Raw genomic sequence first — 20,264 nt, 5'->3', positions numbered from 1 at the left:
TTCACTTCCGGCCCGAGGCCACGCCCCCCGGAAGCGGCGCCCGGGTTCGGAAAGAGGGCGCGGAACGCCGGCTGAAGAGCAGGAACAGGAGAGCCCGGGAGCGGAGCCTGGGTCAGGTGAGCGGAGGAAAGGGGCGGGGGCGGGCCTAGTGATCGGGGACCTGGGGTGGCTCCGGGGACCTGGGAGAGGGGAAGGGACGGGCGGGGCCGGGTGATAGGAGGATCGGATAGAGGAAGGCTGGGCTCGGGGGACCTGGGGGGCGGGGGGCCAGGTGAGCAGAGGTCGGAGGAGGTGGATCCGGGACCGCCGGGGTCTCGCGGCCCGGGGACCTGATGTCCCAAGCCCCCGCGTTGTGTAAGGCCGGCCTGGGGCTCTACGGATAGCGGATATCACCCTTTAGAGCCTTGGGAAGGGGCCTACGTCTGCAGGAGACTGGACTGGGACCCCACGGCTAACAGATAGGGCCGCCCCGTCTGCGACAGCCTCCCAGCCCCTGACCTTACGTAGGCTCTCCGAGGACCCCAGCGGCTTCTTCCGGCGTCTGTGCACCAGCTGAGCTAGACCCAGACTAGGGCACCGAGTCTGCCCTTTGAACCTACTCTGCCTCTCAGCTTCCACTTCTTCCTCTGGAAATGGAGAAAGCAAGTCTTAGCTCACGGAGTTGTTGGGTTGTTAAATGAATACTTTTGGAGACGCGCATAGTGAGTGCTTCCTAAGTGGTCGCTGACGCTCCCAGGATCCTCTCCGTCACCAACACAGTTCTCTGGGAAGCCAGGGCTCTGCGGGGAGCCCATGAGCATCATGACTAAGTACGCTGGCATAGACACCCACCCCCAACGCCAGACCCAGCTGAAGGTACCTTGGGGGACACGGGAACTTCCCAGAAGGATCCCTGCTCCTGCTCTGCATCCAGCGTGGACCCCCGGAGGGAGACTTGTGTTCAGTGGGCCCCAGGCTTCTCTGGGGCTGCATGGACAGAGGACCTGCTCTTGGCCCTCCACCATGTCTCCAGCAGTCACCCAGACCTCACCCTGGGAGTTTACCTCAGGACCATGCACCCCCACTAGAGCAGAAGGGGGCCCCTTGTGGTTCCAGTACAAGATCCCAGAGCAGCAATGGTTGTCACAGGCTGGAGGGTAAACCAGCCTTCGGGGGGTGGGGGGTGGGGGGCTCTGTGCCTTCAGGAGCTACGCACTCCCTGGGACTCTGCAGGTCAGCTACTGCTGAGGGGCAGAAGGCAGATCCCCTTAGGCCAGAAGAAGACCCCACTGGTGAAAAGGCCACGGGCTAACCTGCATGGTGATGTTGGCACCCGGGGGTGGACCGCCCTCCAGCTTCTGTGCTAAGGCAGAGGAGGGGTTGACAAGGCCACCTCCTGCCGGGGACCTGGCCACAGCTGCTTCCGGCTTTGCAGGGCCAAGCCCTTTTCTAGCCCAGAATCCCACTCCTTGTTCAGAGGTGAGTGTGGGGCGGAGGGCTGGGAGATGACTTAGCAGGCTTCCCCTCCCTCCCTTCCATGGCACATTCCCATTTCACCCGGGCCCTGGCCTCCATCCCACCCCATCTGCACCCAGGTCAGGCTGACCTAGCCCTCTTGCCTTCCTCAGGGGTTCTCCAGCGGACCATGGGCACTTCCAGGCTCTACACCTTGGTGCTGGTGCTGCAGCCTCAGCGAGTGCTCCTGGGCATGAAGAAGAGAGGCTTCGGGGCCGGCCGCTGGAATGGCTTCGGGGGCAAAGTTCAAGATGGAGAAACCATCGAGGACGGGGCCAAGAGGTGAGGGAGGGGTGGGCCTGACCACACCACCAGCTCCGGAGGGGATAGGCTGGAGCTCCTGACCGAGCCCTCGGGCCTCCGTTCTTTCATCTGCGGAATGGGAATGACAGGAACATCTCCTGCCTCTTGCAAAGGGTGTGGAAGGGCGGTGAATGCCGTGCGTGCACTCTGTGTTGCTTGGGACGCTGAGAGTGGCTTAAGGCTGCAGCTTCTTCTAGCTATAGAGCTGATCCGTCTCTGGGTGTCTTGGTCTGTTCAGGGGAGCCGATGACGTGCCTTTCTGTCTCAGCCTTTTCAAGCACATGCACATGCCTTTGCCCTTCTTTCTCCTCATAGGCATGTGCAGATAAAATGAAATTGTGTGTAAATGTCACCAAGCACTACACAAGCCTTCGCCATTAGGATGTTATTCTGAAGAAAGCTGGCAACCTTAATTAAGGCGGCTTTCCCTGGGCAAGGAACAGAGCCCCACACGCATACCAATGAGGCTCCTGGAAGGGAAGAAGGCTGCAGGCACTACAGCCCGGTGGTTCTTGAGTTCAGGGTTTTCTAAACATGACAACCCATGTAAGAAATGCCTAGTCCCAAAAAAAAAAAAAAAAAGAAATGCCTGGTCCTTGAGCAGCAGTGCTCCCACCACGTGACAGGGCATGAACACATCTCCTGTCCTGTTCTTCCTTTGATCGCCGGTCACCAAGCAGACTTCAAGGTGCATGGCTGGCCCACAGCCCGGTGTAAAAAGCCATGACTGCACTGTCCATGGCGTGCACCTCCTCCTCGTGGGCCCAGGACCCGGCATTGGTCTTGGCAAGTGCGAGGCCATGTGACCAATCCTGCCCGGGGAGGGCACAGCAGGGACAGAGCCCAGTCTGCTGACACTCTGGCATCTGGGCCTGTGAGCTGCCCCAGAGGTGGACCGGGCTGCGGAAGAAATGGCATGGAGTATGGACAACCACTGGGTGCCAGTGGTCTGTTCTGCCAACCACCCAAATGTCTTTGTTCTACTGAGACTGTTCACTGGGTCACCGATCTTTGGGGCTCTGCTCAGTGTCAGGACACAGGAACAGGTCCCGACCTGCCCTGCCGAGCTCTCATCTAGCCTGGCTGCTGGGTTCATGAGGACGTGTGTGGAGAGCGGGTCTGTGGACACCCAGTAGTCTGGGGCGTCCAGAATAAAGAGCCTGGGCAGATAACCGGGCAAAAGGGAAAATTCCCAAAGGACCTGACGTTTGGTCCGAGCAGGTGGCAGGTGGAAAGTAGTACCCACAGATGCCCAGAGGGTGGAGGGGCAGGACCATGCAGAGGTGTGCACCGTGGGCCTTGTGGGTTGCAGACAGCTTCACCTCCATTCTCTGTCCTGGCGACAAGCAAGCAAACTTCCAGGCCTCTGATTTCTTAGGGCCTTTCCCTTCTGCCCTATGTTCCGCATTTCCTGAACGAGACACATACGTAAGAAAGCCTCGCTCACCCCAGATCCTCAGTACCAAGTGTGATGGTGGCCTTCCTGCAGAGCAGGCATGGGATCAGGCAGGAATCATGTGTCCTGGAGATGAAGCAGTACATGTCCTCTGTCCCCGGGATGGAATCTGAATCCCTCTCGGTTGGCCTCCCGCTGCTGTCACACCCAGACCTCCCCTTCTCACCTGGACTCCCCGCTCGGCCCTCTCCCTCCTGGGTCCATTCTCCACATGACCCCCAGGCGGCCTTCCCGAAACTGCATCTGGGTCTCTGTCTTGCACTCATGCATGAGGTCCCTTTAAAGCATCTGGTACCATTAAACCAATCTCCTGTGTCACCCCTGGAGCCCCATGGGGTCCAGCCACACCCTTCTCCTGCCACTGCCCCTCAGATGCCCCCAGCTCTGGCCCACCCCGCTCATCCTCCCTCCTCGCCTGGCTGCCCGCCCACCACAGCCTTCCCATCTCAGCAGGTGACCCCACGGCCCCTCACAGTTAATGATTCCTCTCCCTGCCATCCCCACACCCCAAGGCTCCATGAACCACACTGGCCCCGAAGTCAGCCTACACCTACCTTCACCAGGAACACTTGAGAAATGGGCCCATCGTGTGGCCAGCACAGCGATCAGGAGATGGAAAGGGCCACCTGCCCGCTGGCCTCTGTCACAGTCAAAAGATTCGGTCTGTTCTAAAACGTCCCAATTTGCAGTGATGCGTGTGCGCCCCGGTGTGTGCCACCTGGTGCCCTTGTGCATTTCTGCGGCTCACGCACCAGCCGTGACCCCCGTCTCTGTCCTGTGCATGGCCCCTGGCTGTTCCCAGGTGGCAGCCACCAGTGGCAGGGCCATCAGCAGTCCCAGGTTACCCATGCCATGTCAGCTTTCCTGGTGGCTGCTCCCCAGGGTGGGGCATGCAGAGCCCCAGGCACTCGCCAGAGGCACAAGAGCTCCTCTCCCTCCCAATCAGCAACAGGCACTTTCTCTGATTTCAGCTGCTCTGGAGGGACCCAGGTCTCCGTGAATGTGTGTTTGGCCCAAGGGCTTGAACTGGCGCGCCTGCTCCATGTCCGTGGGCCACTTGGATGTCTGGTTTTTGTGAACTGTCTACCCCAGTCTTTTGCCCATTTTTTTTTTAAGATTTTTTTTATTTATTTGACAGAGATCACACAAGTAGGCAGAGAGGCAGGCAGAGAGAGAGAGAGAAGCAGGCTCCCCGCCGAGCAGAGAGCCTGATGTGGGGGCTCGATCCCAGGACCCTGGGATCATGACCTGAGCCGAAGGCAGAGGCTTTAACCCACTGAGCCACCCAGGCGCCCCATGCCATTTTTTTAAAAACTGGATTGCCTGTCTTATTCTTAAGGACTTGTAGTTCTTTATACACTTTCACATCCTTACTGATTTCCTGCGTGAAGTCTCACATGAGGACGGTGGATTCATCGGTTTCTCCTTGGAGTTCTGTTAGTTTTTGTTAGTTTTTGTTAGTTTTTGCCTCCTGTTTTTTGACTCTCTTTTGAGGCACATGCGTGCGTGTTAAAGATTGTATCGTGGAGAAGTGGCTGCTTTACCCACACATAATACCCGTTATTCCCGATGCCTGAGATCCAGACAGATATTCCTGCTTTCCTTAGTTCACATGGTGTGTTTTTCTCCACTTACTTTTGATCTGTATTTTTTAATTTTTATCGTTTTATATACTTCATGCTTGTAATCTTTCTATCCAGCGTGGTTCCGTGCAGACAGGTGGTCTTGTTTTCTGATCCCCTCCGACCATCTGCCTTCCATAGGAGCGTGTGTACCACTGACGTTCCAAGTGGAGACTCCTACGGTTGGGTTCATATCTGAACCCTTGTTCTGTGTTCCTGTTTTGGTCTTCTTCTCCTTTTCTTGGTTTTGTGGTGTTAACTGAGCACCTTCTAGGAGTCCATCCATCTCCTTTTTTAGCAGGTCATCTCCTTATGTGACTGTTCTGCTACTTGCCCCAGAACTTGCAGCTAATCCAGGCACTGCCCCAATCTCAGGGGCAGTTTGCCTGCCTCCTGACAATAGACATTCCGGATTCCAGCCCCCAGCCCTGTATCCTCGAGGTCATTCCCTTTATGTAGGCGTGTGCGAGGCGCGCACACAGGGTAGAAGGAGATACATCCTAACTTTTACTTTGAGCAAACGGTTACCTGCTAACATCAGTTAAGAGTTGAAACTGTTTCACCTTGGGGAGCCTGGGTGTCTCAGTCTGATCAGCGGTTAAGCTAACTGTCTGCCTTTGGCTTAGGTTGTGATCTCAGGGTCCTGGGATCGAGTCCCATGTCTGGCTCCCTGCTCAGCAGGGAGCCTGCTTCTGTCTCTGCCCCTCTCCCCAGCTCATGCTCTTACTCTCTTGCTCTCTCAAATGAATAAAATCTTTTTTAAAAAAATTAAACTGTTTCATCTTGCCTTCACTTACTCCTTCCACACTCTTGCATTCTCTGTGCAGATGCAAGGTCTGATCTATCCCTTTCCTTCAAGAATTTGTTCTTGTATTTCTTTGCAGGCAGGTGTGCTGATAATAGAGTCCCTCCATTTTTCTTTAAGAAAGTCTATATTTCGCCTTCCCTTTTGAAGGGAAGGGGAGTAAAGAATTCTAGGCTGGTGGGTTTTGTTTCCTCTCTGAACTCTAGCTGGCCTACTCCCTGTCTTGCCTGCCATGCCTCTCAGGAGTCAGAGGTGAGTCCTACCCTGTTCCTCTGGGGCAGGTGCTTTCTGCCTCTGGCTCCTTTCAGAATCTTTTTTTTTTTTTTAAGATTTTATTTATTTCTTTTATCTTAGAGAGAGTGTGTATGTATGAGTGGGGAGAGAGGCGGGGGGGGGGGGGAGAGAGAGAGAGAAAATCCCAGACTCCACACTGAGCAAGGAGCCCGATGTGGGGCTCAGTCCCAGAACCCTGAGATCATGACCTGAGCTGAAATCAAGAGTCAGGCACTCAGCCAACTGAGCCCCCAGGCGCCCTGAGTCTTTTCTTTATCTTTGATTTATTACACTTTGAAGGTAACTTGTCTGACATTTGTCATGTTTGGTGGCTGCTGAGATCCAGGACCTGTAGTTTGATGTCTGACATTAATTCGAGAACATTCCCAGTCATGTCTTCTTGTCCCTCTCTTCTCCCGATGGTGTTCCCGTAACACATGGTTCCTGTTTCCTGGCTGTCCCACACCCTGGATATTTTGTTCAGTTTTTTTCCGATCTTAGTTCTCTTTGCTGTTCTGTGTCGGGCTGTTCTATCGAGATGCCCTCCAGCTCACTGTCTTCCCGCGGCCACGTGCAGCCCCCTGCAGGTCTCCTCTCCATGGCTTGCCTCTTTGTTCTTAACCATACTTCAATAAGCACAAGTCTCCTTTTAATGGGATCCCAGGTACAGCTTTTTCTTTACAAGGCAGCATTTCTACATTCTTTTAAAGAAATCTTTGCCTATCCCAAGCTTAAGGAGACATTGCCCTAAGTTTTCTTCTGGAATGTTCAGGAGTATTAGATAGCTGCCGCTCCATCTGAATGGAGTTTGGGGTGAGATGTAAGGCAGTGGATCGAGATCCATCGATCCCGATGTCCGGCTGCCACAGCATCTTCTGTTAAAGAGACCACATCTTCCACTGCCTGCAGCCCCCCTCTGGCATAATCACAGGGCAGACATGACATGGAGCCTAATGTCCATTTCTTGTGCCACTCTACCCAGTGCCACACAGAGGTGTCCACAGCCAGGTGGGTAACTGAGCTGCCGTGCTGGGCCCTGGGGTCTGCCCTCCAGACGCTCACTTGACCACAGAGGCCGCCGGTAGGGCCACCCCGTGGCCCTGGACTTGTCACTCTGTCCTGGCCTCACCACAGATTATGTCCCTCATGGAGTCAGCGACCTTTTATTGTCAGACTCACTTGCAGGCATGTTCTAAAGGTGCCCGTTGTCCTCAAAGGCTCAGGATCTTTCACACTCTGGAGGTCTCATCCAGCAAGTGGGGCCGTGGAGGGCGCTTCCTCCCGGCTGCCCCCGGGTGTCTACAAGGACACATCCTGCCCCTGCAGGCAGCATGCTCCCCCTGGAGGACCTGCTCCCCCTGGAGGACATCCTGCACGTCCACAGGGTAGGCATGGTTCCCATGCTCAGAAGCAGAGGGCCGGACCATGGTGCCACAGACGTTCTTCATGAAAGCAGCGGCAGGCCTATCCTGAGGCTGAGGGAAGAAGTTTGGCCCCACACAGTCCACCCAGCGGGCTGCACGGCCCCACACTGGCTCCTGGGCTTGGGGTCAGCTCTGAGGCGCCCTCTCGAGGAACCCCAGCTCCTCTCCCCAGGGCCACTGGGGTACCAGCCTGGTGCCCAGGATGGAACCAGAGGTCAGGACCCCCTGACAATGGAGAATTGTGCCCCTGCCCCTGTGGGTTGAAAGGGAGGGGCCTGCTGGCACTCTAGTCCATTTTTGGTGCTCAGGGCCCCACAGGCCACGGGGATGACCAACTCCAGCATCAGTCCTGGGCCACGACGGCTGTCCAGGCTGCTGGCAGGAAAGTGAGTGGGGATGGCCTCTGCAGGGAGCCTGGCCCGTGCCTTGTCCACCATGCTCCCCTTATGCCCTTACGGATCCCAGAGCAGGGTACAGGTCTCCTCACCGCAGACCTGGGGTGGCCACGTAAGCCATCATCTCTGGGGGAGCAGTCGTGTGAGCAACAAAGGTGCAGCATTCTTGGGGGTGGGGGGGTGGGGGTTCCAGGCACTTGGGGACCTGGGGGCCGTCAGAGTCAGGGTTGGGCTCTAGGTGGATGGAGGGTCCCATCTCTCTGGCCAGCGTACCGGACACCCCCAGCACAATTGCAGAGCGCCATGTTCAGAGAACCTCAGGAGGGGCTGTGGGGCCCAGAAACTTGGCTGCTGTCATTTTGTTTAACGCATGACTCACCCTCTTCTCTGCCATCTGGAGAGCTGAGCATCACACATACAATCCGAGACTCTAGCAAAACTGTAACTGTCATCCCCGCTAATTATCCCAGCCTGTGAAGTGAGGTTACTGATATTTCGTGCACTGCTGTGTATTCAGGGAAGATTAACCAAAACTAGTCAAAACACTAAATCACTAGGTGAGGTTCTTCAAAATGAGGCCCACCAGCCTGCTGCCAGAGTGCTGGGGGAGGCCCCACGGGGAGCCAGGACTTTGAATTGGGGAGCTATTTGCACCCCCAAGTAAAGACACACGTTCACGTTTTTAGGTCAAGTCTAATTTTAATTAGCCGTGGCAGTGAATAAATTCCAGCTTTTGGAACCACTCAGGCCTGGTCTGCAGTGGCAGCCGGCTGCCATGACGCCCCCACAGGCCTTCCCGGGAGCTCAGGGTGGGTGCCGAGCAGAGGAAGGTGTCTGCTGGAATTGGACCACTGAGACCCCACGTGTGTGTGTCTGTGTTTAATGAGCAAAGCAGCTTCCCTGGCTTCTCATTCCAGTACAGGAAGCAATTATGCATTGTGTCCCTAACAGAACTCAGAGATCAAAGCTAAGGAAAATAAACAACCTTCATTGCACACAACTATAAACGGTCAGGCATAATGAGAACACTTACAGAAACAAATAAATACAGGGCAGGAGGGAACCAAGACTCCCCCAAAAAGGAACAGACGGAGCCCCACTGCTGCCACAGCCTGGAGAACCCACAAGTCCCAAGCATGGAGCTTCCAGAAAGCGCTGGCTTCTGAACCATGAGTGAAGGAGGCAGCGGAGCCACTGGCTGGGCAGACGTGAGCGGTTCAAGGCGTGCACGCAAAGCGGCTCCTCACCGGGGCCTTGTAACCGGTCAGCTGGCCACTGTTACCATCTAGTGACCCACAATGGTTGGGAAACTGGCCAAGCTTCGGGAGGTGTGAGATCCGCGGGCACCAGCACATGCATCATGTCTGTAGGCATGTAAAGGCATGCACGAGGGAGACAGCCCAGAGATTACACAGAACTGGTCATAAGTGCTCCTTCCGGGGAGGTGTCCAGGGGCACTGGCCACGTCTGCCGCGAACACGTGGTCTGGGGATACTGTGAAAGAGGCCAGCATCAGAACATTCAGGGGCAGCCTGGTTCTGCTGTCATGCCTCACACTTGTGCTGGGGTGGGAAGTGGGTCTCCTATGATCAGCTACAGGGGAGCCAGCTGGAGGGTTGGGGTGCCTCCTTGGGAGACCACAGAAACCTGTGTGTGATCCTGTGCTTTCTGGGCATGGGCATGAGTAGAGGGGATCTTTGGGTTCCATGCCCAGGTGCCCAGAGCCTGCGGCCCGCAGAGAGCATCTGCGTGACTGTCGCCAGCCCACGAGAACACCAGGAGCTGGAGAGGGTGGGAGGGTCCCAGTTCTGCCACCCACCCCCCATGACTCCCAAGCAGCTGAGCTTGGCCGGGCCTGGGCTGCCACGTGGCTCGGGGGCTGTTGAACTGGGTTGACCTGTCCGCCCTGAACCAGAACCTTTAAACAGAATCAGAATTTTTTTTTAAAGATTTTATTTATTTATTTGACAGACAGAGATCACAAGTAGGCAGAGAGAGAGAGGAGGAAGCAGGCTCCGTGCAGAGCAGAGAGCCCGATGCGGGACTCGATCCCAGGACCCTGAGATCATGACCTGAGCCGAAGGCAGAGGCTTAACCCACCGAGCCACCCAGGCGCCCCAGAATCAGGATTTAAACAGTCCCCAGATTAACTGTCAAGTCCCGCCAGGTCAGGAAGTGCTCGCATGTTCTGGTCGCACCCCCTCCCGCCCCCCTGCTCCTCCACGTCCCCCGCCCCCAGCGCCTTGCTGTAACAGCCGCCCACCCCACCTGCAGGGAGCTACAGGAGGAGAGCAGTCTGACTGTGAACGTGCTTCACAAGGTGGGCCACATCGTGTTTGAGTTCGTGGGTGAGCCTGAGCTGATGGACGTGCACATTTTCTGCACAGAGTGTGTCCAGGGGACACCCGTGGAGAGCGACGGTGAGTGTGGGAGTCCATCCCTTCTTCCTACCCCAGCGGGCGAGGGGAAGCCAGGTCCAGGTCCAGGTCCCGGGAGGCAGGTGCTGCGCCAGCACCCAGCTCTAAGCCCCGTTCCTCTTCCACACAGTGACACAGCTGGGAGGACTGAACCCCGGAGCACGTCCAGTTCCTCACACAGACGTGTGTGAGGATCGCTCACTGACGGGCAGTTGAAGCCCAGGTGGAACATACGCACTTTCTCCTTTCCACCCACTACAGAAATGCGCCCTCAGTGGTTCCAGCTAGACCAGATCCCCTTTGCGGACATGTGGCCCGATGACAGCTACTGGTTTCCCCTTCTGCTTCAGAAGAAGAAATTCCAGGGGTACTTCAAGTTCCAGGGTCCCAACACCATCCTGGACTACACGCTCCGTGAGGTGGACAAGCTGTAAAGGCTGGAGAACCCTGGCCCCTACGGGCTGCAGGACCCACATCACCCGCTCACTGAGCCCCAGGGCGGGGGTGAGGGGAGGTGGGTGGAGGTGAAAATAAAGACCCTTTGCCTTTTCCACACTCCTTGCGGACCCCAGTACAGCCAACCCAGGTCTATCCGCAGGAAGCTGCTAGACGGCTGGCCATGACCACAGCCTGGGGCAGAGAGGACAGCTGGAGGGCCGGGCGCTGCCTTGTGCCATGCCATGGGTTCTTGTTGGAACCCGTGTGGGTGAGAAGCTATATCCTCCTTACTCACCACCCTGACGTTATGGGGAAACTGAGGCAGTCATGGCCCAGGGCTAAAACCCTGGTCTAATGCACCAGAGGCTGTCCACATCTCTGACCGCCAGGAAGGGGGAGGCAGAGAATGCACAACTTACCAACTGTCATAAACAGGTTTAATGGTTGTTCGTGCTTACGTAAAAATCTTGGAATGTAGGCCGTTTGTGAACAATTCCAGTTTACTGGGTGTAGTAATAACTGACCCCCCACAGCCTCATAAAGTGCTCCGCACAGCAAACTGCATCCCCGAGGGGGGACAGAAGCAGCCCAGCACCAGTTCGTGCAGCCCCACACGCGCCCACATCAGAGCCTGCGTCTTCGGTTCCTGTCACACATCTGCAGGCCACAGCAAGTGAGCGAGGTCCAGGCTGGAAGGTCCTGAGCAGGGTTCCACTCCAGTCTTGCCAGAGTGCGGAGCAGGGCTCTGGCCGATGCCAACGGACTGTGCGGGCCATGGAAGACAAGGCCATCCCACTCTCCTGGGCAGCCTGGGCTTCCCAGGGCATCACTGAGCAGAACAACCCAGGTCCGTGGCCCAGGCACAGGGGCACATGGAGGCTATGTGCGGGACTAAAGGTGGCCTCTATTGTCCCCAGCTGAGGGCACCAGGAGGACATGACCCCCACCCCACCCCCAGCAAGTCTTATCTGTTGACCTCCCTGCAGGACCCGGGGGAGGGAGGGGTTGGGCCAGAAACGCCCCTCCAGCCAAGAGCAGCAGGCCAGAGTGGCTCCCGGCTTCCACCGCAGGAACACAGTCGTCTGCAAGTCCTCTTCAGAAAGCACACTGCAAGGCTCTGGAGCTGGAAATCTCCTCCGACCTGGGTGAGGAGGCCCTCCCTGCACTGGCCCTCCCGCCTTCATGCTACTGCCCAGCGCGTGCGAGGCAGGGCCTACTCAGGGTGTCTCCATGGTCCTGGGGTGGCCTGTCCCTTGCCAGCCACGGCCAGGGCACATGCGGGTGAGCAGCAATGGCAGGGACAGAACAGGAGACTTAGGGCTCCTGCTTTATGGCTCAAGTGTACACGAGGCCGTGGGAGCAGCCCTCAGGGCCACACAGACTCACTCACAGCACCTGAGAACCCGTTTCTACAGTGGTGGTCAGAACGCAAGCACCACCCAGAAACAGGCCAGTAACCAAAGCAGCTCCTGATGTGCTGGGCTCTGCAGGCACACTGCCCTGCTCCCTGTGAGCCCAGGAAGGCACAAGCCACCCTCACAAGGCCACGGACTGGGTGGGGCACAACTGGCTTACCACCACCACCCCCTGCGCCCCCACAGCTGCTCTGCCGGCACAGGCAGAACCTAGGCATGGGGTGGGCCCAAGTCCCCACTGACACGGTTGTCCGGCCGGACCAAAAGGACACGTTCCCCCAGAATGCAGTGTGCACGGTGCCCTCGGGGAAGCCCACCTGCCTGCAGGTATAGAAGTCACCCTCGATCCCCAAGCCGTGTGCAGACACACAGGCAGACGAAACCCAAGAGAAGCCCTGCAAGTCTGCACACACCCCCAGAAGGTGTGACTCTTGGGAATCCTGCAGCGCGGTCAGAACCTCCAGCCCCGCTTGGGGCCAAGGACAGTGAGCTCAGAGGCCTGCAGGCCTCGGAGGATGCGCCCTGCCTGCGGACACAGAAGGGATTCAGAGCAGGAAGCACCCGGGACCTCGACATACAGGAACCCCAGAGCTCCTGAACAGATGCCCTCTGAGCCTGTGAGTGCAGAGGGAGGCTAGAAACAGGGGTCTGAGCGCCCAGAGCAAATGAGGTCAGTTTAAAGCACGTCAGCCATGGCAACACGGCCCCCTCCTGCCAAGCCCAGCTAGGACACTGCCCCCACCCGCCAGCCTTCCTGTGCCCTTCCAGCCTCCAGGCTCAAGGTGCGGTCCGCAAAGAGGGGGGCATCCAGGCAGCCAAGAGAATAGAGCCATTGCTGCACTGGGACAAACAGAAGCAACACTTCACCTTGTCTCCAACATTGCAGACCGCTGGGCACACACGGGTTAGAAAATGAGCGTGCACACAGGTAGGTACACAGGACACTTTCCCCAGAGACTAAGCCGAAGCCCCCACAGCACTCCCCCAGGCTTGTCTCCTGGAAATCAACACCATCTGTGCGCCCAGCGCCCCCTGAGTCCCCATCCCACACACACTCACACTGCCATGCCCACACCTTCCCAAGATGTCCTGCTGGCCTCCAGGATGTGCCCGGTACAGCCACCTCTCATCCGACATAGGGACCGTCCTGCTCCCTGTGGGGCCAGCTCATCCAGACCCTCCCGACTGCTCTAAGCCCCTGGGGGACCCTGCACATGGCCCCCCAGCACCTGCCACATGGAAACTATCCCGCCGCCCTGCCCTCTGGGGATCAGAGAAAACCATTCCAGGGACCCTCAGCTTCTCCCAGCCAGACTCACAGGCACAGTGTGGCAGGCAGGGGGCTCAGGGGCAGTTGAGCAGATCCCCGTGGCCTCCTCCCTACTTTCCAACCCCAGCCCCACCCGGCCCGGACATCAGCCCAACACCGGGGACCCCGCGGTGGGCGGGGGCAGCCGCTGTCTGAAGGGAATTAAAGAGGGACACACCGTTTGGAAAGAGGTTTTAGTGAGGCCGCCGGACTCCTGCCCCAGGCCTCTGGCACTAGTGAGAAGACCTGCCGTCCTGCGGGGGCCCCGGCGGGAGCAGGGAGCAGCTGGGTCCCGCGAAGAGGCAGCTGAGCTTGGGCTGCAGGTCGTTCCACACCTTGCTCATCTGGAGGGCAAGAAGGAGCACGGCGGGGTAAGGCCACGAGCTGGCTGCGTGCCCCAGCAGACGGCTCTCTGTAAAACCCCCGAGGAGCCCCAACACGGCCTGTGTGGTGCCCCATGCCACCTCCCCCAGCACCGCCAGACCAGGGGGCCACTGGCCCTTCCTTTGCCATCTCCGCCCCTTCCTCACTGGGGATGCCGAAACCAGAGGGAACCACGCGCCCTGCACACGGGCCAGAAGGTGGGGCCTGCCACCTTAACCACTCTGCCAGCACCAGCCCCCCAGGGTGGCAGGTCGCACATGAGGGCTCCGCCAGAGGAACACACAGTGAACGTGGGTGTGGGAGTCAGACGTGCGGCAGCCACCAGCTCACACTCCGGTATGCAGGTTGAGGAGCGGCTACCGGCAGCCCAGGGAGGAAGGAAGCTCGGAGCCCACTCTCCTGTGCGGGCCTTCCCCAGAGGGGAGAAGCCCCTTCCTCTCTGGCCGCTGCATCAGGACACTCGCCCAGGGAGAGGGACACAGCGGTCCCAATGCTTGCAGCCCATCGCCCTCCGCATCCCATGCCGATCTTGGAGGCACACAGCATACACCATGTTTTGGAAATGGAAACTTGCCACCGAGGGTAATGGCACAGCAGAATCATGGGGCCAGGCAGGCAGCCGCAGACCTTGCCAAGTCTCCAGACAAGCAGAGCACCTGTACCGAGCAATTCAGGAGCCGCCACCCAGAGGACGTGAACCAGGGTCTGTACCAACCCCTTGCCCTCTCTGCCCAATGTGTCCCATCTCTTCTCTCAATTCTGGGGACGCCGTGCTTTACCCAACTCCAAAATTCCTCCAGGAGAAGAGGAATGCTGCTTCCTTCATGGTCTCACGCTGCAACCCCCAACCCCACGAATAACAGGGACAACTCTGCCACTGCTGTTCAGGGTACATGTAAGACAGCAGCTGTGACCAGGACCTATTTCCAGGTCGCATGCTCCCCAGCTCGCAGCCCTTCCCTGGCAGTTCCGCGAGGCCAGCTGCACCAGTGCCAGGCTCCCAGGCAGAGCCTGGCAGGCGCGGGGAGACCCACCTCCTTGTGCCCTTGGATCTGCGAGTTGACAAAGGCCCCAAGGATGTGGGAGGTGAGGGGCAGGTACGCGTGGACCAGCTGCGTCTCCTGGTGCAGGCAGTACAGGGAGAAGTAGCTCCGCAGCTCCATGGTCTGGATGGCGTTCTCCTGCTGCACACACGAGCTGCCCTTGCTCCCGGCCCCGCGGACGCTAGGAGCACCGCACCAACACGCCGCCAACCCCCCTCCGAGCCCGCAGCCACCACCCCTTCCCCGCAGCACCGCCGAGGCAAACTCCAACCCACTTGCCCCAACCAGGCATCCCAGAGGCACTGCTTGGGGCACTGCGGGGCCATCTGCCCACCCCAGCACTCCCCAGCGCCAGCTACATCGCCGGCTATGGCGGCCCCAGGCGGCAGCACTCTGGAAGCCCGGAGCCAGGCCTCAAAGTACCGCTCCAGGGTCCAACCAGGCCGGGCATGCAGCGGCCCCATCAGGCCTGATCACAGGCCACCCCATCCCCCACGCGAGAACCACCTCGACGATGCGGGACTCCAGCTGCTCCACCGACTCGGGCTCACGGTTCTGCACAGCAGCGCTCAGCATCTGCCTCTTCATCAGGCTGTACTTGTGCAGGGCACGCTGGTGCTTATGCAGCACGCCCTTCTCGTGCCGCTCGCACAGGTCCTGCGGGGAGGGGCAGCTGCGCTCAACCACCGGCCAGAAGGGCCCCGGAGCCACCCTCCCTCCGTGGGAGGCAGCGTGGAAAGGGGAACTACGGAAGAAGACACACGCTTCAAAGTCCGCGCTGTTCACACATGAGCCCCTTCCTCTTCAGAAACCGCTCACACCACACCCACTCGCTCCACGCTCAGCAAGTGTTCATGGAACAGAGCGGCTCAGTTGACAGGTCCAGGGTCGAACCAGGAGGGGCTGCAGCGCACATCAGCACCACAAACTAAAAACGCGCAAAAAAAGGTCCTGTCCACAAGGGAGAATGGACAGGGACAATGGAAGGTGGACCGCCGACTTTCCCGCTGCCCGATGGCAGGAAGCCCATGTCCCTCCAGTAACAGAAAGACCCCTCTCCAAAAGATACAATGGCATTTCCCAGGGGCCCTGAAATAGCCCCAGTCAGGAATCCTGTGGGAAACGCTGACCACAGAATGACAGTGCTGATCTCAAGGTAACCTGGCTACCATCCATCTTAATGGAGAGATCCCTTCTGGAACCTTCCTCAGAGTACTGGGTCCCCTCTCCTTGAGCTCAGCATGAAGGATTCTCTGCTTCACAGACACTCCAGCCCATCACTGACACCGCTCCCATCCAGAAGCCAGCTCTGCATGGAGCTGGAGTTGGACTGCCCGGAACCTCTGCCCACGGAAGAGATAAGCTCCCTCAGCACCAGGCCAGCCCCTCAGTTACCTGGTGAGAGCTACGACAGTCACACACACACGCAAACCTGCAAGCACACACGCTCACATGCCTATATGTACACACGTGCCTGCGCGGTCACATGTACACACATATGCACATGTATGCGTGGACGTGTGTGTGTCCCCAGGTGCACAGTGATCATACATATGCACGCGTGTGCACAGCTGTATGCATGTGCACACACGTGCGTGCGGTCATATGCACGCATATACACTCATGCATACACATGTGCACACATACATACCCACACTCACGTCTATACACACTCATAAACACATACATACACATGTTCACACATGCACCGCATACACATGTGCATACACACTCATGTACACCCTCACACACAAATACACACACATAAATATGCGCACACACACAGCTCATGCACTTGTATACATCCACACATCCACACAGGCATACACATACGCTCACACGCATGCATGCACACACAGCCGCCACTCTCAGACCAAGGGAAGCCAGAGGCCTGTCTGCACATGCGCGGGGTCCACAGCCCAGAGCACCTGCAGAACGCGCCAATGGGCAATAATACTGGCCAGACTGCCTACGGCCCACCTTCCCTCCACAGTCCTGGCTTTGCGGCCCTTCATCCTCAGGAGTCACACCCATGAAAGACCATGGATCCTTCTCAAAAGTTCTGTCTTTGCCCAAGAAGCAGCCAGACTCACTTTATACGACTGGAGCAAATCCAAGAAGAGGTTCAATTTCTCCACCACGTCATTCTCTTCCTGTTTGCCCTAGAAAACAAGGGTGGGTGACCACACCGAGCACCACAGGACCCACAGACCCATCCATAGGCCTGAGCTGGCCAGGGGCCCCATCCGTAGGCCTGAGCTGGCTCTCCCCCCACAACAGCCACCAGCCAGCTCTGCAGAAGAGCCCCCTTCCCACATGACGGCCCCCCAACATAAGGCAGGGAAGCCATAGAACCCTGCAACTGGATGAAAACTACGGCCTCAGTTCCCAAGATTATCCGCCCACTTGTGCTCACTGTTTGACACCACTCCTCCCAGCCTGCCAAAGCCATGTACAGTTAGGGCTAGGTTGGCTTCCTGGGAACCCTCCATACTAACACTGTGCTCACAGCCACATGTCCTGAAGGGCTCTAGCACAGCTCATGGCCCTCAGCCACCAGCACTTGCCAAGCACCTCACCTGGGTGCTTCCTGAGCACCTTGCCCGGGTGTTTGCTGAGCAACTCCTAGGCATTCACCAAGTGCCTCTCTCGGGTGTTTGGTGAGCACCTCACCTCTCCCAGGTACAGTGTGGGCTCCTCAGAGAAATGAGCCCCTTTCACAACCTGTAGGGCTCCAGCGATGGCACAGCATGAAAATCTCATCTCAAAAACCACACATCACACCGTGTGTAGAGGGTACAGCCAGAAGGCAGAGGCTGGGGAAAACGAGGACAAGTCTGACCAGGTTATAAGCACTGCCCTGGGAGCCAGGGGCTCCTTCCCAGGTTCTGCCACCAAGTCAGGGGAACCAGGACTCACACATGCCGAGCTCAGAGGTTCCAGGCCACTCATTCCCACACCTACAGCCAAGACTAGCCAATAAGGTCACAGGAAAATAACAGGCATGTTCCAGGTTTTTTAAACTCGGAAAGGAAAACACCAGAGGTTCACAGGCACCCTGCTCCCTCCTGACTGGGTGGAGGGGCACAGGAGGATGAAGGTTCCCCAGTCTAGCAGCTGAGGGGCCATTCCTGCTCATGTCACTGGCTAGGTCCCAGTTCTCGTCCAATGCCACACAAGACCCCAAACCACCATCTCATCAGTGTGGAAAAAAGTAGCCCACTTGGAGTCTCTGTAGTCCTGTTGGGATACAGCAACCTAGGGCGCCTAATAGGTCTGGGAAGAATAAAACCAGGGTGTGTGGAGACGGAGTTAGGAAAATCAGCCCTCGGATGTCCATCCGCGTGCAGCGAAGAGTGAACAGAACCCAAGCCGTGCTGGGTGAAAGTCCTGACGGTCGTTTGATCCAGTTTCACATGAAAACTGTATTAATTTCACTCCAACATGAAAACCACGAGGAACAGTTAGGAAGTGGCACTTCCTCAGACATCACATTTCAAAGCAGCATCCGAGAGCTATCAGAGAATCTCAGAGCTTGGGGGCAGGGGGAGGCAGGGAGGGTCAAACTATGAACTTGAACCACATCAGAAGCCTGAACCCTCTCTCCCTCTTCAAAGGCAGAACACAGCATCCAAGTCTCAGCTGGAAAACACGGGAGATGACAGAGTTAGAGGAGCTTCTGTTCTGCGTGATGCCCGGGGATTCACGGCACACCCTTACGCGTTCCCCCACCCCCACATGAGGCTACCCATTGAACTGGAAGCTGTGTGGGCCCAGGACCTAGGTCCTTGCAACCAGGACAGCTTCCATTTTAGATTTTAAAGTGAGCTTTGAGCAAAGTCCAGCAGGCTCCATAAAAAGTGTCTGAATGACCTCCTCCAGCCCTTGCATCTCCCAGACAGGGAAACAGGCCCAGGGAGCAACGGAACCCGAGCGCAGGCCCAGCACAGGACAGTGGCTGAGCGCGGAGCAGGCCGCCTCTCTCCGCACCTCCAACAGCGCGGCACCGGTCCTCCCCGCAATGCACACGTGGGCCCCTGGCAGGCCTGGACAGGGACCGGGTCCAGCACCAATTCTGAGAAATGCCAACAACACCCTGCGCTCAGTTTCTAACGGGAACACACAGGCACCGGGACCACAAAGATAACCCAGGACTTTCCGTACCAGCAATGAAATCAAATCTCCTTTTCGGCACTCAGAGACGTCCTGGGCCCGAGGGCCTCACCTCGAGCCTGAAAATCACCCAGCTTCACGGTCGGAGGGTCTGCTGCTGTCCCTGTGTCCTCTGGCCTGCTACTAAGGAGCTTCAACCGTCACACAGGCAGCAAGGCTCTTCTCAAGTACACCGTTTTCATCTATCTGAAACCACCTACTACCAGCCTCAAGTCCATCTCCCCAAGAACCAGGCTGCCAAGGCTCACCCTCAGAGTCACGTAGTGGTTTTACAGCATCAACGCATGCGGATGAGCCTCTCCGTCTGTCAGTAACCTCCGGACCTTGGCAGCGATCCCAAGGACCACACGGCCGCTGCACATGTGGCGGAAGCATTTCCGGAGGCTAACTGGGTCTCTAGGGGGAACACGGGTGGGCTCTCTTGGGCTGCTGGAGCTTACTAAGTGTCCTGGTAAGTTACCGAGGAACCGAGTACTTGCTGACTAGGACAGCCAAGTGGGAACCACCTGGTCCACCCAGAAGCATCCGGAGAAGTCCTAGATTATGTTTTCAAGGACAGCTTACAGCTTCTCACCTCAGCAAAGTCAACTCTCAAAGGACCAGAACCCAGTCTGTCTTTGTCACGGGCAACCCTCTTCAGAGTGTCAAGGGCTCACGGGGAGGCCCTCAGAACAGGTGGTGATGTGTGGTTCCAACTGAGACCAGCACCCACTCGCCCCGGATCAGGACTCCGAAGTCCGCATAGGAAGCCATGCCCGTGTCCATTCCCAAGGCACAGGCTACTGGGCACCGAGAAGAATAAGTTCACTCACCTGCTGGGCAGCTTTGTCAGCAAGCAGGGCAAATTCCACGGACAGGCCTTTCAGCGCTTGTTTAAGGGACCCCCACGTGCTGCTGTTCAGAGAGGCCCAGGAGGGCAGTGGCGTTGTGTCAGACCCCAAAGCACTAAGGGAACAAGAAACAGAGAAGACACTCAAGGACTGGGAGCCGAGCTGGCCATCCAACCTGACGTGTCATCCCAGGGCACCCTCTGCTCCACGAAAAGGGGTCCCCAGGGCCACCTGAGCATCTGCCAGAAAGGCAGGACCTCAGCCGCCCCTCCAGGCCTCCTGAATCAGTCCTGGTCAGCAAGCTCCGCCCCCCCCCCCCCCCGACAGGTGTGCACACGAGGGTTTGGGAGGGAGGGGGCGCAGTCCTGGCTGCCTGTCCCACCACCCCTCCACCCAGAGGGGCATGAACAGTCTGGTGTCCTTTTCCAGTCTAGTCCTGACAGCAGGGAGAACACCGTGTCACCTACGTAACACAGGCTTGTG

The 20,264-nt window shown here is 57.7% G+C and overlaps 2 protein-coding genes across 5 annotated transcripts in view; one reads left to right on the top strand and one right to left on the bottom strand.

Moving 5' to 3' along the window:
• Positions 1-25: 25 nt before the first annotated feature.
• NUDT1 (nudix hydrolase 1) lies at positions 26-10,755 on the top strand. The gene is made up of 4 exons (XM_045993794.1): positions 26-116; positions 1,608-1,776; positions 10,047-10,192; positions 10,451-10,755. Exons 2-4 carry the CDS (start codon positions 1,625-1,627, stop codon positions 10,621-10,623), a joined length of 471 nt encoding a protein of 156 aa, XP_045849750.1. The 5' UTR covers positions 26-116; positions 1,608-1,624; the 3' UTR covers positions 10,624-10,755.
• Positions 10,756-10,903: 148 nt separating this feature from the next.
• SNX8 (sorting nexin 8) overlaps positions 10,904-20,264 on the bottom strand; it is a 39,208-nt gene continuing 29,847 nt past the window's right edge. For 3 of the 4 annotated variants that reach the window (XM_045993790.1, XM_045993793.1, XM_045993792.1), the window contains exons 7-11: positions 19,764-19,896; positions 16,872-16,940; positions 15,286-15,435; positions 14,770-14,919; positions 10,904-13,695 (exon numbers count right to left, since the gene is read on the bottom strand). In XM_045993790.1, coding sequence (XP_045849746.1) covers positions 13,585-13,695; positions 14,770-14,919; positions 15,286-15,435; positions 16,872-16,940; positions 19,764-19,896 — 613 coding nt within the window. In that variant the 3' untranslated portion in view covers positions 10,904-13,584. The remainder of the gene's footprint in view (positions 13,696-14,769; positions 14,920-15,285; positions 15,436-16,871; positions 16,941-19,763; positions 19,897-20,264) is intronic. The other variant, XM_045993791.1, reaches the window with a different exon arrangement.

This window comes from Meles meles, chromosome 21, assembly GCF_922984935.1.
Source record: "Meles meles chromosome 21, mMelMel3.1 paternal haplotype, whole genome shotgun sequence".
Taxonomy (NCBI): Eukaryota; Metazoa; Chordata; class Mammalia; order Carnivora; family Mustelidae; genus Meles; species Meles meles.
Note: the sequence above shows the minus strand (reverse complement) of the source record. Positions and strands in the feature narration are given on the sequence as shown.

What these genes read in the sequence shown, in the direction of transcription:
- NUDT1 (XM_045993794.1), top strand. Translation starts at nt 1,625, where the DNA reads ATGGGCACTTCCAGGCTCTACACCTTGGTGCTGGTGCTGCAGCCTCAG. An exon ending in ATCGAGGACGGGGCCAAGAG is followed by an intron (nt 1,777 to 10,046) that starts GTGAGGGAGGGG and finishes CCCCACCTGCAG; the next exon opens with GGAGCTACAGGAGGAGAGCA. An exon ending in GACACCCGTGGAGAGCGACG is followed by an intron (nt 10,193 to 10,450) that starts GTGAGTGTGGGA and finishes CACCCACTACAG; the next exon opens with AAATGCGCCCTCAGTGGTTC.